General features: G+C 38.6%; 1 protein-coding gene and 1 long non-coding RNA gene across 2 annotated transcripts; one reads left to right on the forward strand and one right to left on the reverse strand.

The window, feature by feature from the left end:
• The first annotated feature begins 306 nt into the window (after nucleotides 1-306).
• LOC107206511 lies at nucleotides 307-5,778 on the forward strand. The gene is made up of 2 exons (XR_004497861.1): nucleotides 307-1,019; nucleotides 3,738-5,778. It is a non-coding gene; the product is annotated as an uncharacterized LOC107206511 (long non-coding RNA).
• On the reverse strand, nucleotides 5,304-14,614 carry NHLRC3 (NHL repeat containing 3). The gene is made up of 7 exons (XM_015632385.1): nucleotides 14,510-14,614; nucleotides 13,331-13,480; nucleotides 12,289-12,436; nucleotides 11,602-11,802; nucleotides 10,406-10,497; nucleotides 8,426-8,538; nucleotides 5,304-7,958 (listed from the first exon to the last, which is right to left on the reverse strand). The coding sequence occupies exons 1-7, from the start codon at nucleotides 14,564-14,566 to the stop codon at nucleotides 7,730-7,732; spliced, it is 990 nt and encodes a 329-aa protein (XP_015487871.1). The 5' UTR covers nucleotides 14,567-14,614; the 3' UTR covers nucleotides 5,304-7,729.
• Nucleotides 14,615-14,624: the final 10 nt, after the last annotated feature.

The raw sequence follows: 14,624 nt of genomic DNA on the forward strand, positions 1-14,624 counted from the left end.
TAATTCATAAAAGATGTTTGATAAATATTGTTCGTGGCCTGTATTTCCTCCTGACTCAACTGTCTATGAGAAAAAAGGCCATCTGTGACAAGGAGATTGGAAAAAATGAAAATGAGGAGCTGTCTGCTGCACCATGCATCCCTGTTGGAACACTGGCAAGCACTTTCAAATCAATTGAAATGTACCATCTCTAAAGTAATCCCAAATATTTTTACTCCCTCCAGCTCATGTTTTGTCTTATATGATTTAAACTTTCTTTTTGTTATCGTCTGGTAGCATCATCCATCACAAAGCCCATTAAGGCAACAGCTTGGAGGCAAATCATGGCACTCCTTAGTTATATAAAGTCTCCTGCTCTTATAACAATTTGCTAGTTTTCATTACTAAAAGCTTTGAAATTTGACTGGCCATTAAGTAAGATGGAGCAAGCCTTATTAAAGTGCTAGTGTGGACCCTGCCAGGTAGAATCCCTCCCCTTTCCTTCCCCATGACATCCAGGTCTCCTCCTTAATTGACAAAAGACTTTTTTCCACTGTAAGATTTATACACATGTTGAAGCATATGCCTCTAGTACGATCCCTTTCTCTTTTACAGCATCTCTGTAGAGACAATTATGGGTATTTGCTTGCAGAACAGTCACCCACTGTCATGAACTGCAGTGGGAGTTCTCCTTTGGGAGCCAAGAGTCATCTTCTGCCTCTTGTTCCAGCTACACCAATGCCCATGAGATAAACCAGCACAACCATTGGCATTGAGTCTTGGCTGGAAATCATTAAAACGTTTAAAAAGCACCTTCATTTGAATTCCAACATTTTTCAAGGGCTCCAGTCTTTGAACACAAATTAGTTTGTGCTGCCTTGTGTTTGTGTTAGGCCCTGGGAGATGATGTCTTTCCAAAAAATTTAATATTTTTTTTATATTTTAGTACCTGATGCAGAGAGTAAAGTGCTTTTCATCTTTGGGACAGTGGACAGGTGTCACAGGCAGCCAGAGCATGACCCTTAGGAGGAACATCAAAGGTAATCAGACTGGAATGAGGGTGACTGATCCCTTTGCTGAAACTTTTGATTTTCAGTAAGACAAACAACTGACTTTATGACTGTATGTCCTATTCATAAAGTGCCTTCACCACTAAAAGCTTAGATATTTGCAAAGTCTTATCTAACCTCTCCTGCACAATAGACACCACATGTCTCTGCCCATCTGTATTCTTCACCCCACATGGCATGTCTGTCCATCCTCACTGAGTTCTGAAGCCAAACCAGTTTGCAGCAGCAGCTATATGGGAAAGGCATGTTCATGCAGAGGCCTTACATGATGAAATGCTGTTGATACTCTAACACCTACCCTACATCTACCCAGTAGATGCGTACAGCCAAGGATTTTTAGCAGACTTTTCCTCCCCTGCTCTACTATTTCCTTTAGAGATTAGAAGTGGGAAGAAGAGGGAGAATTGCCCGTACAGTTCCAAATGAGCATGCACTAGAAATTCACATAACTGCATTGCAAAGCTTTCTGTTTAATCAGCTGGTACTTTCCTAGAGCCACCCATTATTCTCTTTGTTTCCTGGCTGCTGCTGAGTTTGGAAGCTGACATGTTCATAGAATCATCTTTTATGAGTTAGAATAATTTTCTGAATGGCAGTATATATTAAAGCTATCACAGTGTATAACATTTTTGCTAATTTTATCTGGTTTTATATTTATAGATATTATATTTATTTTGCTATTTTATTGCCCATTCATTCAACTTCATGATACCCTTCTGCAACTCTTTGAAGCTTTTGTCTTTACACTCAAGGCTGAGTAGTTCAGTATTGTCAGTAAATTCTGTCCCTTACTTCCCAAATTCATTTCTAGAATATTTATTAATACTTTAACCAAGACAGAACTAATTTTTTAACTTCATTTATAATATTTTAATTAGTCTTCCGTAATCAGCCCTTCTTTTTCATTTCACACAATTGGACACTTGGCATGAGATGTTGCTAAAAGCCCTTTTAAGATTTAAGCAAACTTTATTAGCCTGATCATCCTGACATACATGCTCAGAGATTCCTCCAATGACCTGAAACAGATTTCATGGTTGTAGATCCAATACAATACTCTTTCATTATATTTTATGTCAATTGGCAAGGTACTGTCATCAGTATATGGAACCTCTACAGAAATCTCACACACAGGTGTGGTGGATTTTTTTCTTTCTTTGAACCATATTTGCCATTTTCTTTCTCTCCTGTGATTCTAATGCAGTTCCAGCACAAATTGCTATTTCAGAAATCTCCTGAAAATACTTAATGACCTTAATGAACTGACCACCTGCTAGTAACTTACCAGATTGTTTCAATAAGCCATTTACTGACACTTAAATTCAGCCAGATATTCTGATTAAGACCCTGTCAAAAAATGTTAACAGCATGAAAATTTTGCTAAGCACTTCAACAGCAAACACTGATAAATACTTGGTATCTGTTCTGGTCTATCCTTCCACCTTTACACCTTGACCACGTAGTCACCCAAATTATCTGACGACTGTCAGAGACAGTACTGTACTGAAAGCTAGGAGCAGGGGTAAATTCAGTCTCATCAAATCAAAAGGGGAGATAGTACTACTCCTGTAGAGTACACAGATATGTTTAATGCTGGCAATCTAATATCCAGACTTCCTGTTGCACAGTAAACATTCTTCTGCATTTGTTTGTTTTTATTAAAAAGTGCTATGAAAACATTTTGAAATTAAAGTCTTATCAGTTTTCCATTGCAAATCAAGTTTTCCAATCTATACAATTTAGATAAGGAGCAGAGCAAGAGATGACTCAGTCATCATCTGTAAATGACTCCATGGGTGATAAGAAAAAAAAAATTGCTATATTAAATCTCTAAGATACCTGGAAACAGAACACAGGGTGTTGAAGACAAATTAATCCAGTCTAAATATAAAGCTACCCCTTCTTAATGTGTATTGACTACTAGGAAGAATTTAAGTGTACAGACTCTAGCTATTCAAGAGATTTCTCAGGACTTAATTAGATCACACCACAGCTGAGACTGAATTAACAGGCTTATTCCTGTTGTAACTGGGCAGTATTTTTCATCTCTGTTTTGCAGATCCAGTTACACAATTACATGTGGTTTCCTCTGACTTGAAAAATGTGATACTATGATAAAGAGTATCTATTCAATATCTCCTTTGTATCAGTGTTACTTTGCCTTTAATGCTGTAACAAATCATCCTATGTGCATAAATTAATATACTACTTTAAAATTTCACATAAGACTGATGTTTTATGAACACTGAAAGACTGAATGATTCAAATATATTGAATAATATACCTGAAGAAAAGTCTGTGTTCTAACTTTATTATGGCAACTACTGGAAAATACAATTTTTGCAGATGTAATCTCCCAAAGGAATAGAATAAAATAGAAATACAAAATCAAAGCAAGGTTTTTTCAAACAAAGGCTGAGAAAGGAAGGGTAGAATAAAATTGGTGAATGAGATTAAGTAAGCTTAGCTCTAATCTCACTCAGGGTCACCTCTGTAGGGAAATACACTGGCATCGCTGTCTTGGTATAATTATGCTGCTACAGTTATACTATTATAAACTATTATAATAATTCCAAAGCAACATATCAGCATTAATTCCATTGAAACCAAGGATGTTAAGACTACAAGAATCAATTGACGATATCCAGTTGTCTCTGGACACTGAATTACTGATTTTTTTTTCCCTAGGAAAACCATGGAAATAAAAGATGAACATAAATCCAGTAATAATGGATCGAAATTATTATGATTCTGGGATCAGCTTATGCTTAAAGCAGTCTATTTTGAAAAGAGAGAGGAAGTCTGGAGCAATTAATCATCTTTGTTGACCCACTGAAGACGTTCAGTAAGCAGCAGCTGTTAGGCCTGCCCTAACACACCGAGTCTCTCAAGCATCAGCAGGGGTTTGGTGCCCTCTTATGTTGGGTACAAGCAATTTGAGGGATTGCAAACACTTCTGGCTCATAGACCACTTGAGAAGACTTCTGGGGATACAAATTGTTAAGAAAGTAAGTGCTAACTGTGATAAGTGACTACTTAATGCTTCGAAAAAGGTTAACAACCACTGTAAGGCACAAAAATTGTCCAGAGGGGCAATGAACTTCCAGCAATGAATAAACCCAAGAACATACTTTTGTCCCCTTCCCTTCAGGTTTTATTGAGGTGGTTCAGCCTCACTGATCTTGCATAGCACAAACCAGACTCAGGCTTTTTCTTGTTTGGCCAAGTATTGTGAATAAATTTCTGACTATGAGAACACACATACAAAAAGAGGCGTGAAAAAAGCCATTATGAATAATGAGGCACTGGCAGAAGTTTCCCAATGAAGTTGTGGATGCCCCATCCCTGGAAGTGCTCAAGGTGTGGTTAGATGATCTGAGCAACCTGATCTAGTGCAAAGTTTCCTGCCCATGACAGAGGGAGTAGAACCAGATGATCTTGAAGGTCTTTTCCAACCCAAACCATTCCATAATTCTGTGAAGAGAAAGGGCTATGTGATCTGGTCTTACCTCCTGGAAACATCATCCAGTTAACAACCTCGGTAGTTACTCAAAAAAAAGGATCAATAAAAATAAAAAAAAAATAAAAAAAAATGTCTGCAGGATTTGGGACAACAAAATACAGAGTATTTCTATTTCCATTAGTTGAATACTCCAGTGATTATTGTTCACACCTAAAAGCTGGCACTTATTACCCAAAGTTAGATTTCTGGACAGTTCTAGCAATCACCTTAGGTTTCTCTGTTATCTAGTTAACACTGATAAAAGTGTGTTATTTTTTTCTTGTGCAAATGTTTTTAATCCATACAGAACCCTTCTTGGTCTTCTAAAACCTAGACAGACTGCTCAGCAAATCTTTTCTGAAAATAAAACCTGATTTGGTATAAGAAGTGTTTTGTTAGTTCCTTTTTAATTTCCCTATTACCATCATAGGGGTAATACACTTTAAATGTTGTTTTTTTTCATACCTGTCACTTATGTAACTCATCATTCCATTCTACTAATTACTCAGAGGGAAAGATATGAGAGATATTTATGTTTCTGTGTTGATACATAAATTAGAATGCAAAAAGAGATTGGCCACAGAAATAGGGATGTATAAAGATAACATGGAATTTTACACTGCATTTAAATGTTGGCATCAGAAATTATTACATACCTTATTTAAGTGCTGAGGTCCCTGTATTTAGAAGAGCAATCCATTACAATGGAATGTATTTATATTCATACAGAAATAAAACACCCAATACTTTAATAATGGGAAATTCTCAATTTATTTTATCAAATTCTCATACTATTCATTTCTTCAGAAATTGTTTTCAAGGTGATATATAAGAAAACATTCAGAGAATTAGCAAGTTAGTACACAAAATCATTTTCTCAGTCTGGTCATAGACACAGAGATAAAATAGAGTCTAAGCATCTGATAATTATCAATAATAAGCATCCCTTGTCCCTTGTTATCACAGATACTCAAATGCCTAGTGGCAAGGCACATTTTGGCACCTTGGCCTGTTTCAGTAAAGCCACACAAAACTGGATGGGTGCTCTCCAATTCTTGGGGCTGCAAAAGCTCATAAAAAAGAGCTGAGAGCAGATCCATGCAGCAAACAGAAACTTGTACAAGTAAGTTATTTGTCAACATCCAAAAGTGCACTATATTGCCTTACTGAACACAAAAACATGTCCCCAGAAAGCTTGGAGTTCTATTTTCAAATGGATGTGACAAATTAAAAATAAATAAGGAGAGGATGTAGTGAAGCAAGATGGGTATGCCTGGACCTCCTACACCACCAAGATATGCTCAAATATAATGATTTTACAGTTAAATTTTATAAAATAAACCCACCTTATGTAGACAAGAAATAGCTAAATTGCACACAGAACAGAGATCCCTGAGCTAGTAAAAAACTAGTTAGAAAAGCCACACAACACACTGTGTGAACATATCCACATAGGTCTAGAGGAAGTGCTGCTACTTTTTCAGCAAATAAATGTTGCTTACTAGCTCCCATTCAAGACCACATGAGTGATGGACCATATTTGCTAGTGTCTAACCTTGAAGTTCTGCTTCTAAGGCTGGAGTGAGGGCAGCCCCAGGTGGGATCTGGTCTTAATGTTGTGGATGTAGCCAACAACAAAGCATTCACATTTAGTGCATTAATCTCAAATAGTGCTGAAATCAGGCAGTCAGGCTCCACAGCTGAGTTACTTTCCAGAGAAAATACAAATCTAACTTTTCTCAATAGCTTTTCCATCTGCTGACTCACAAATTTGTGACCATAGGTTGAAACCTACAAAATTAAGTAGCATTTGCTTTTGATAATGTTTACTGAAGCAGGTATTTCCCATCACTATAATTCCATTTTCCATACTCCCTTTTTAAGAAAGTAGAAAAAAGTACCTCTCTTAGCTGGTAATTAGCATTGGAATGATCAACACAGTAGAGTGTGTGGAAACAGCAAAAATCCTCTCAAATGTTTTAAAGAGATAGAAAATATGGAATGTGGATCCACAGTTTTACCATGGTAATCAGTTAGCCATGGTCTCATTCCTGCCTTGTCATCTTCCCCATCCCAGTTTTCCCATACTTGGTTCCCTCTGTTCACTATTTTAAAGTGAACTTAAAATCTTGTAGCAACATGTAAAGAAAGCAGAACCATTTTGTTCTGGGAATGGAGAGGCAGGATTTTTTAGGACAGAGCTTAGAGACATCTGCTATAATATAGTGTAAGAAACTTAACTCTACACATTAATGGAGTTGATGAAGTCTGAGTTCTGGAAATAAATTAAAACAGATGCCTTGCTGTTAACAATTTCTTCTGTTAACAGAGCTTCAATTAAATCAGATGAAAATCATATGTCTCCCAGTCCCTACTGCTGACTAAGACTTTCCTAGCAAACTGCAGATTTTTCTTGAGGAACTTACGTGGCTCAAACCTCAATATGTTCCACTATGAAATCTTAGGGAACAGAAAACTCACGCTGATATAAATCAACTAAGGTTAAGAACTGATTTAGTTAAGAATCAGTACTTGGCTGCTGTGCAGATACTTTTAATTTAGTTTGAAGTGTCTAATAGCAATTCAGCTCAAGCTTATTACAGACTTTATGGCTTTAGCTAGAGCTATATCTGTGAATCTGAAAACAGATTTCAATACTTATGTCATTAACCACCTAAGGCAGATGCCAGTATCAGTACTGACACCAATATCCAGCAGCATCTAATTTAACACTGAGACACATCCTTATATTCTCTGTTGGACAGTATCAGCACAACCATTCAAAAAACAAAGTGAAGAAACATTGAAATTAAGTGCTCTTGTCCCAGGAAATAATTTATAAAACTTCTTTCAGACGTTTCTGACCATTTAACAACACACACAGTTTAAGTAGAGCCCCAAGTTGACCCCATATATTAAGATCAACAGTTGTGTTTGTAAAGTTTTATATAATAAAATTAAAATGCTTATTTTATAATTGCAACAAAAGTAAAAGCCACCACATCATTACTTAAACAAGTAACAGCTCAAGACCAAGTATTTCTCCAGAACTCCACAACAGCTAGGACAGAATCTTAGCTCTAGAGTTCTGGGAACAAAAGCTATAAAAATCTCAAGGAAATGTGGTCGTAGGTCGTAAATGTCACACAGCTTGTGCCATGGCAGTTGTGGGAAACCATCAGCTTAAGGGTACATATTTTTGTACTTGCTGGGCTCCAATCTCTGCAACATAGACTGCTCCATGCCTCATGTCTACATCCACAAGGTGTGGTTTGGTTTCATCAGCCAGCTGGACACTGTGGACCATGACACAATCCCCAATGGAGCCAACTGGAGGTGCTGCCAAGATTGCCAACCGGTTGATATTCAGCTGAGCTACAATCAGGTATTTGTAATCAGCAGTAAACCTGTGAAAGATAAACATATTTTTGAACTATGAACTCCATATGACATCTCATTTTAACACAAACAAAACCTCTTTAACAGTCACAGTTTTAAAGGCCATGACTGTCAAAATGAAATGTAACATTGGAAATTAAGTTGTAAGCCTCACTCTTCATCATTAAGACACATTATGCTACAGAAAACTCATTCAAGAAAATCTTTCTTCCTGTAAAAGCTGCAACAGTAAGGTTAATAACATAACAACTTTAAAGCTCCCAATCCTGCATTCAAATCCACAGGGCTTGTTACACAGCCAGGATTTCCCTGTCAAGATGCAGCTGTGCAGATCTTTGCATGTGTTAGGATACCCAGCACATTATTATACTGGTTAACTCCTTATCAGCAGGCATTAAATATCAACATTTTAATTCATCGGTAAGAGTACACCTTATTTATGTAACTGCATGCTTCTAGAACTGTTCAACAATACCTGACAGAGTAGGGCCCATCTTCTGAAAAACAGCCACTCCAAGACCCAAGCCATTCTCCTGTGACTTTATCAAAAACTTGGATTCTCTTGTTGCCTCTGTCTGCAACCCATACCTGTTAATAAAAAAATCATGGCTGTCAACAAATAGAACAAATTAAATGCATTTGTTTCTTACAAGACCAAAGTGCCCTGTAGTAAAAATGGAAGAATGTACCCTGGAACAATGTATACTTTTCCATTCAAAACAAAATCAGTAGATCTGACTTCCAGATATAAACCAAAACTGACCTGTAGTTAACATACACAAATTATTTTATTCTACTTTAACAGAGCAATCAGTGCTTTCTCTTCTTTTCTGTGGCTGTATCGATGTATTTGGTAGGATTTTTATCCCTACAATGAAGATATATTTCCACCTATTAAATTCTGAAGATCTGTCTAAAGGTCTGGCACCTGCATTTTGTTTTCCAATGGTAGTCTCATTTCAAGATCATGATCTGCAAACACTCCTGATATACCTAATACTGCTACAAACATTGAGCCATTTAAACTCTTAGAGCATGTTTAGCTGTCTAAGCAGTTTTGTCTCTGTCCCACCCTGTGTTAACTGGGTCCACAAACACTGCAAGCTAGCAAAAGCACTAGACAGTTCCAATGAAGACATTTTTTGTGCAACAATAACTGAAGTTTTAGCTGTTGACAAATCATCAGTCTGATAAATAAACTTCATGACTTTTCTGGGCTATCACCCAAAAGGGAGCAATAAACATAACCTTACATCTTTCATCACTGTTTTAAAATGAAGCACTACTACAGCATTCTCTTATACTACGTATGAATTAATAATTAATTCTCAGTCTAAACTGATGATCAACACTATGTTGTCAGTAAAATTGTAGCTCATCCCAGTCATTGTCTTTGAATGAATAAACTCATGGTTACCCTGCAGCCTAAAGTGACCATGCTCCTCCAGTTTTTGCTCCCACTCTGCCAGTTTTGGCAGAGAATTGATTCTTATATGCACTTATTCTGATTCAGACAGTATCAGCAGAATTAGCTTCAACCAGTGGTGTTTTAGTGAAGCAATCTTATTTCCCCTGAAACAGGTTAAGAAGTGACTGCATAATTCCTGTCTAGGACTGGCAGACTGAAAGCCAGACTACAATTAACACCTGGCAGAAGCAATCTCTTGGAATGCCTTGAGCTGCATGTAAAAGAGAGTAATGTCCACAATGTAGCTAGAGCTTCACTACTACCTAAAGCTTATTTGGAATTTGCAAATATGAAATTAAAGCCCCCTGAAGTGCAGTGACTGAGGAAAACAGACCACCACTTTGTCATCTAGCAGGATCGTCTTTAATAAACACACTGGAGTAGTTATATGTTTCTTTTGTGCACAAGTTTTAGGATCAACTACACAGCCAGCCAGCGGGCGAGAGAAAGTAACCACAAAAAATCCAAGGAGAGTAAAGCTGATGTTTCTAGCTCTTATCATTCATCCCACACACATTCTCAGCCCAGTTTTCTGGGTTGTACATCAAAGCACAGGTGTTCATGGCTGGACTCAATCCTTTGGTATGCACTTTCCCATGGGAAAAGAAGAGCTGTTAATCAAGGTCAGGATGGCCCAAGCAGGCTGCTGCTTCTACATGAAGAAACAGAAGTGCTTTTATTTATTACAGAACACACTTCTGTAGTCTTGCCTGTGGCAACCTGTTACAAACTGCAGGAGGAACACTCCTGCAACACTGTTGTTGCATGGACATTGACAGTGTAAGTTGTCAGGTTCCTGGTGTAAACCTTGGAGTCAGCTACTTCTATAGACCCTGCAGTATGAAACTTCAGCTCGGGACTATCACACTGAAAATTGTAAACCCCTAAAGTGACACAGATGGCAACAGTTTAAACAAAAAAGAAATGCATTTTGTTTTGTTCAAGTCTGTTGAAAGATGAAATAAAAAAATTTCCTTAATTCTTTACCCGTCCAAAAGCATCCACTGTTACACTGTGAGGGATCTTGAACTGACCAATGCCACTCCCATTTGTTCCAGTCAGCCATATCTCTTTGTAGTCTAAACAGTGAGCACCATGAAAAAAAGTAAAAAAATCACAGTGAGAAAACAACAAATAAACTAGCTTTTAAGTAATTCTCTTGCAAAGTTACTTTGGGTAATTTGTAAAAGGTGAGATTTCTAAACTGTTTAAACACAGTAACACCAATACATAAATCTGAAAGAAAGTATGACTACTACAGTGTTATTAGTGGTTTCAGGATTATGGCTAGAGAAAAGTAGCCAGTAATACACAAGAGCCATACTTCAAGGTTCTGTTAAGCACTGAATTTAAAAAAAAAAAAAGGAAAAAAAAAAAAGTTGTCTGATTATGCTATTCATTTGTTTCCTAAATTGATTTTTAACACGTGTTACCTGGAAGTTTTTACTTTTAACAATTTACCCTTATGTAAACTAGGTTTTAGGAAACTATCTGCTTTATGATAGCACAATGGAGACACAGTAGCTCCTCCACTATTCCAACTGTGAGCATGTGCAGACTCTTTAGTCACTGCCCTAACTGAGGAGTACGAGTGAGTGAATTAGAATCAAAGAACAATATAAGTGTAAAAGTTCTCCAGACACTGCCTGGTCCAACCTGCTTCTCAAAGCAGGACTTTGATAAAAAAATCCAACTCTGAAGTTAGATCAAGTTGTCCATAACTCATCAGCTTTTGAGCATCTACAGGAATGGAGAGTGCAAACCATCTTTGGGCCACCCTGTCATTCACTGACAACCCTTACTCTGAATGTTTTCTAACAAAAATCAAACTGGAAATTCAACCCTCTTGAACCTTTTGCTCTGTGTTCCTCATTTTTCACTGCATATCTTCAAGAAACATGTGTCTCTGTCTTCTCTCTAGCCTCCTTTCAGTGACTTGAAGACAGCAAAAAGACCTTAGCTTTTTTTCATGTACACTAAACAAAGTCATTCTCTCAGCCTCTTCTCATGAATGACTAGGAGATTTCTCCTGAAGTGACAAGCAGTAAAACAGGATCTGATTTAATAAGGTCTTCAAACTAAAGTTAAATGACAACTCTGCCTAGTACTTGCTTAAAAGTATTCCCGAGTCATGTTATTTAAAATACAGTTTTCAACTACAGCAACAGTTCCTTTTTCCATACCATCTGACAGTTTGAGCAATCTGTTGTTCATTCCTCCATCTCCATCAACAACATAGATTTCTCCAGTTTCCTCCACAAAGATCTCTGCTGGTTGATCAAACTGCAGGGGAATCAAGCTTGAACCAGCATTACCCGGTGTGCCCAAAACCTGCTTAAGTTTACCCGAAGGGCTATACTGTTTCACTGTGTGTCCATATTTCCCTGAATCAAGGAAAAAAGAAAGTGCAAAAACATCTTAACAAAACAAAATGCAAGTATTAAAACTAACTGCAAAGATTTAAAATCCGATACTCAAAAGTGATATTAATACATTTAATAGACAAAATTCTATAATGAGATTATGACAGTGGGTTAGTAAATCCACAAGCTATAACCCTATTCATCCATTGTATTAAGATCACTAAAACTAGGTCCAGCCAGGCTAAACCTAAGTCTATCAGTCTTTTTTCTCTTTAACTTCTGGGCAGCAGGGAGGAGTGCTGACTGAGCTCAGCAGCTGTAAGCAGAAACACAGCACAACTCATGAAACTTCAGATTATTTTGTGCAGCACCTGAGAAGTCTGTTCATGGCAAGAAAAGCACAAATCTATCTCAGAATTGCTTGAGAGACTTAAATAAGCAAGTTGTTTAAAGCAATATTACATGTTAATCTCCATTGAATATTTCTCATATCAGCACCATGCATACCTGTCCCAACATCTGTGATCCACACTGAACTTTCTGTTGCAGTGTTCCATACAAAGATACCATGAGGCATTTCTACTGTATCATTCCAGGAGTGAAGAAAATAGCCTTCTTCTGAGAATACAAGTACCTTTGGCACATTTTCTCCCCGCTGAAAAAGCAAAAAAAGTTCTAAAGAAAACATATTAAGTAAAAATAAAACTTATAATATAAAATTCCTCTTTGTGAGGTTTTTGCTATACTTCGTGAATTGAAAGAATCTCCTGACATAATTTTCTGCTAGAACTCTTTTTCCAGCTAGAAAAGGAAAACAAGATAAGGGTCTAAATTTAGCATGAAAACCTTCCAGTCAGTCTAGACTTTCACCTTACATCACACAGAGTCCAGCTTTCAGAGCAGCCAAATGCCTGCAGCTACCCTGGTCTTCAGCTTGAATTGTGATTTTGTGTTCCTGCTGAAAAGTGTGCCCAATGTCATGGGAATGAAAAACTGCAACAGTGCTTATTAGCTGCATGGCACTCAAGTACTCACACCATGCTTTATGAGAAATTCCTACCACATCCCATGCAGAGATACCATCCTATCCTATTCATGGCCTAGAGATCCTCAGACATGGACCTGGGTACAGGAAATAATTTAACTCCAATTATTCTGACTGGTTGAAAGAGCTGTGTGGTTTTGATTTCATGGGACACGGCCTCAAAGAATGGAAGACTGAGTTACCCCACAATCACATTTTATGTTAGAGGTAAGGGAACAAGCTGCTGCAACTCAGTTAAGTTGGATACCAGAGAAATGTAACACTTTAAAAAAAAAACAAAACACAAACAAATGTTGTGCCAGAGCTGTTTTCAAAAATAGATATAGCAGAGACATCTCTGCTCATATTTTCTCTGTGTTTAATACAAGAATTATCCATATATATAAAAGTGTGTAAATAAATATATATTTATAAACACATAAATATCCTAATCTTAACTAGATCCTTTAAAGGCAAAAAACCCCACAAAACAACCACAGGGAGAAATACAGTATTCCCACTCACTTGTCCTACATAGACCAAACCATGGAGAGAGTCAACAGCAACACAAAATGTTTGGCCAGTGAAGTGTTCTGGAGTTTTAGGCCAGCCTATGTCCAGCTTGTACATCTGCTGCTCTCCCCTCCAAGGAAAGAAGTCCTCTGCTTTTAAAACCTGAAAATACAAAATAAATATATAGTACTCAAATTCCATGAGGGTGGGATCAAAGGAAACAGCAGCTGAAAGCAACTGCGTGTCAAAACATCATAAATTAATTTATTAAATTTAAATTAACAAGACAAACAGCAGCAGGCTTGCAGCCAGGGGTTTGGACTGCAAGTGGGAAAGCTTAAACAATCTGAAAGCTAGCTAATCAAGTCCTTTGGATTGAGGACCTCTGGAATTAGAAGGCAAAACACACACCCTGAAATTTCTTCTACCAGAGTTGCTGTTAATATCTGTAAATCACTCTCCAAAATGAACAGTACAGGTTTCAAATGCACCAGATTCAGTAGCCACTTCAAGAGGTGAAAATAATAATAATAATAAAAAAATACAGGTCACGAAAGAAAACTACATCTTGGAAAAGAAGAAGTGTAAAATGCCCAGAACAGTCAGACTCGGGTCAATGTACACATTTTAAATTATACTGGAAAAAATAATCTTGCACGGTCTTGTTCTATTTTTCCAGCAGCAGAGTAGAAGCCAAGCACTACTGCAAGGTAAGCATTGAAACAGAGCACTCAGCACAGAGCTAAGAAGTAACGCAGGAGGCCCTGAAGGCGCAGGACCACCTGGCATTCCTGTTCCTCGCCCTGCCGGGACCAGGGCACACACTGATGACACAGAGCTGCGGACCGACAGGCTGGGCTATCATGAAGCAAAACCGCAGCAGTCAAGCAAGGAAAACACCCGTCAGTATCGAGCGGGAAATTATTCGCCCACAGACTCCTTTTCCCTCGCTGGAGCGCAGCACGCCGCCTGAACCCCCTGGAAGGCGCCGCCCCGCGCAGGCGGCGAGGCTGCGAAGCCGCCCAGGGCCGCAGCCTCAGCCTGGAACCGAGAGTGAACGGCTCCCGGGGCGTCACCCGCGTCACCTGCACCCCCCGCCCCGCCGGCTCCGGCCCCGCCGCCCCCGGCCCTCCCCTGCTATCCACCCTAACCAGAGGCCCCGGCACGAAGCCCCGAGCGGCGGCCACGCACCTGGGAGCCGCCGAGCACGGCCAGCAGAGCCAGCAGCGTCCCGGCCATGGCGACCATGGCAGCCCCGGCCCCGCAGCCGCTCCCGCCTCCCGGGGGCCGGCCCGGTTGCCATGGC

Source organism: Parus major, chromosome 1 (genome assembly GCF_001522545.3).
Source record: "Parus major isolate Abel chromosome 1, Parus_major1.1, whole genome shotgun sequence".
In the NCBI taxonomy this organism is placed as follows: Eukaryota; Metazoa; Chordata; class Aves; order Passeriformes; family Paridae; genus Parus; species Parus major.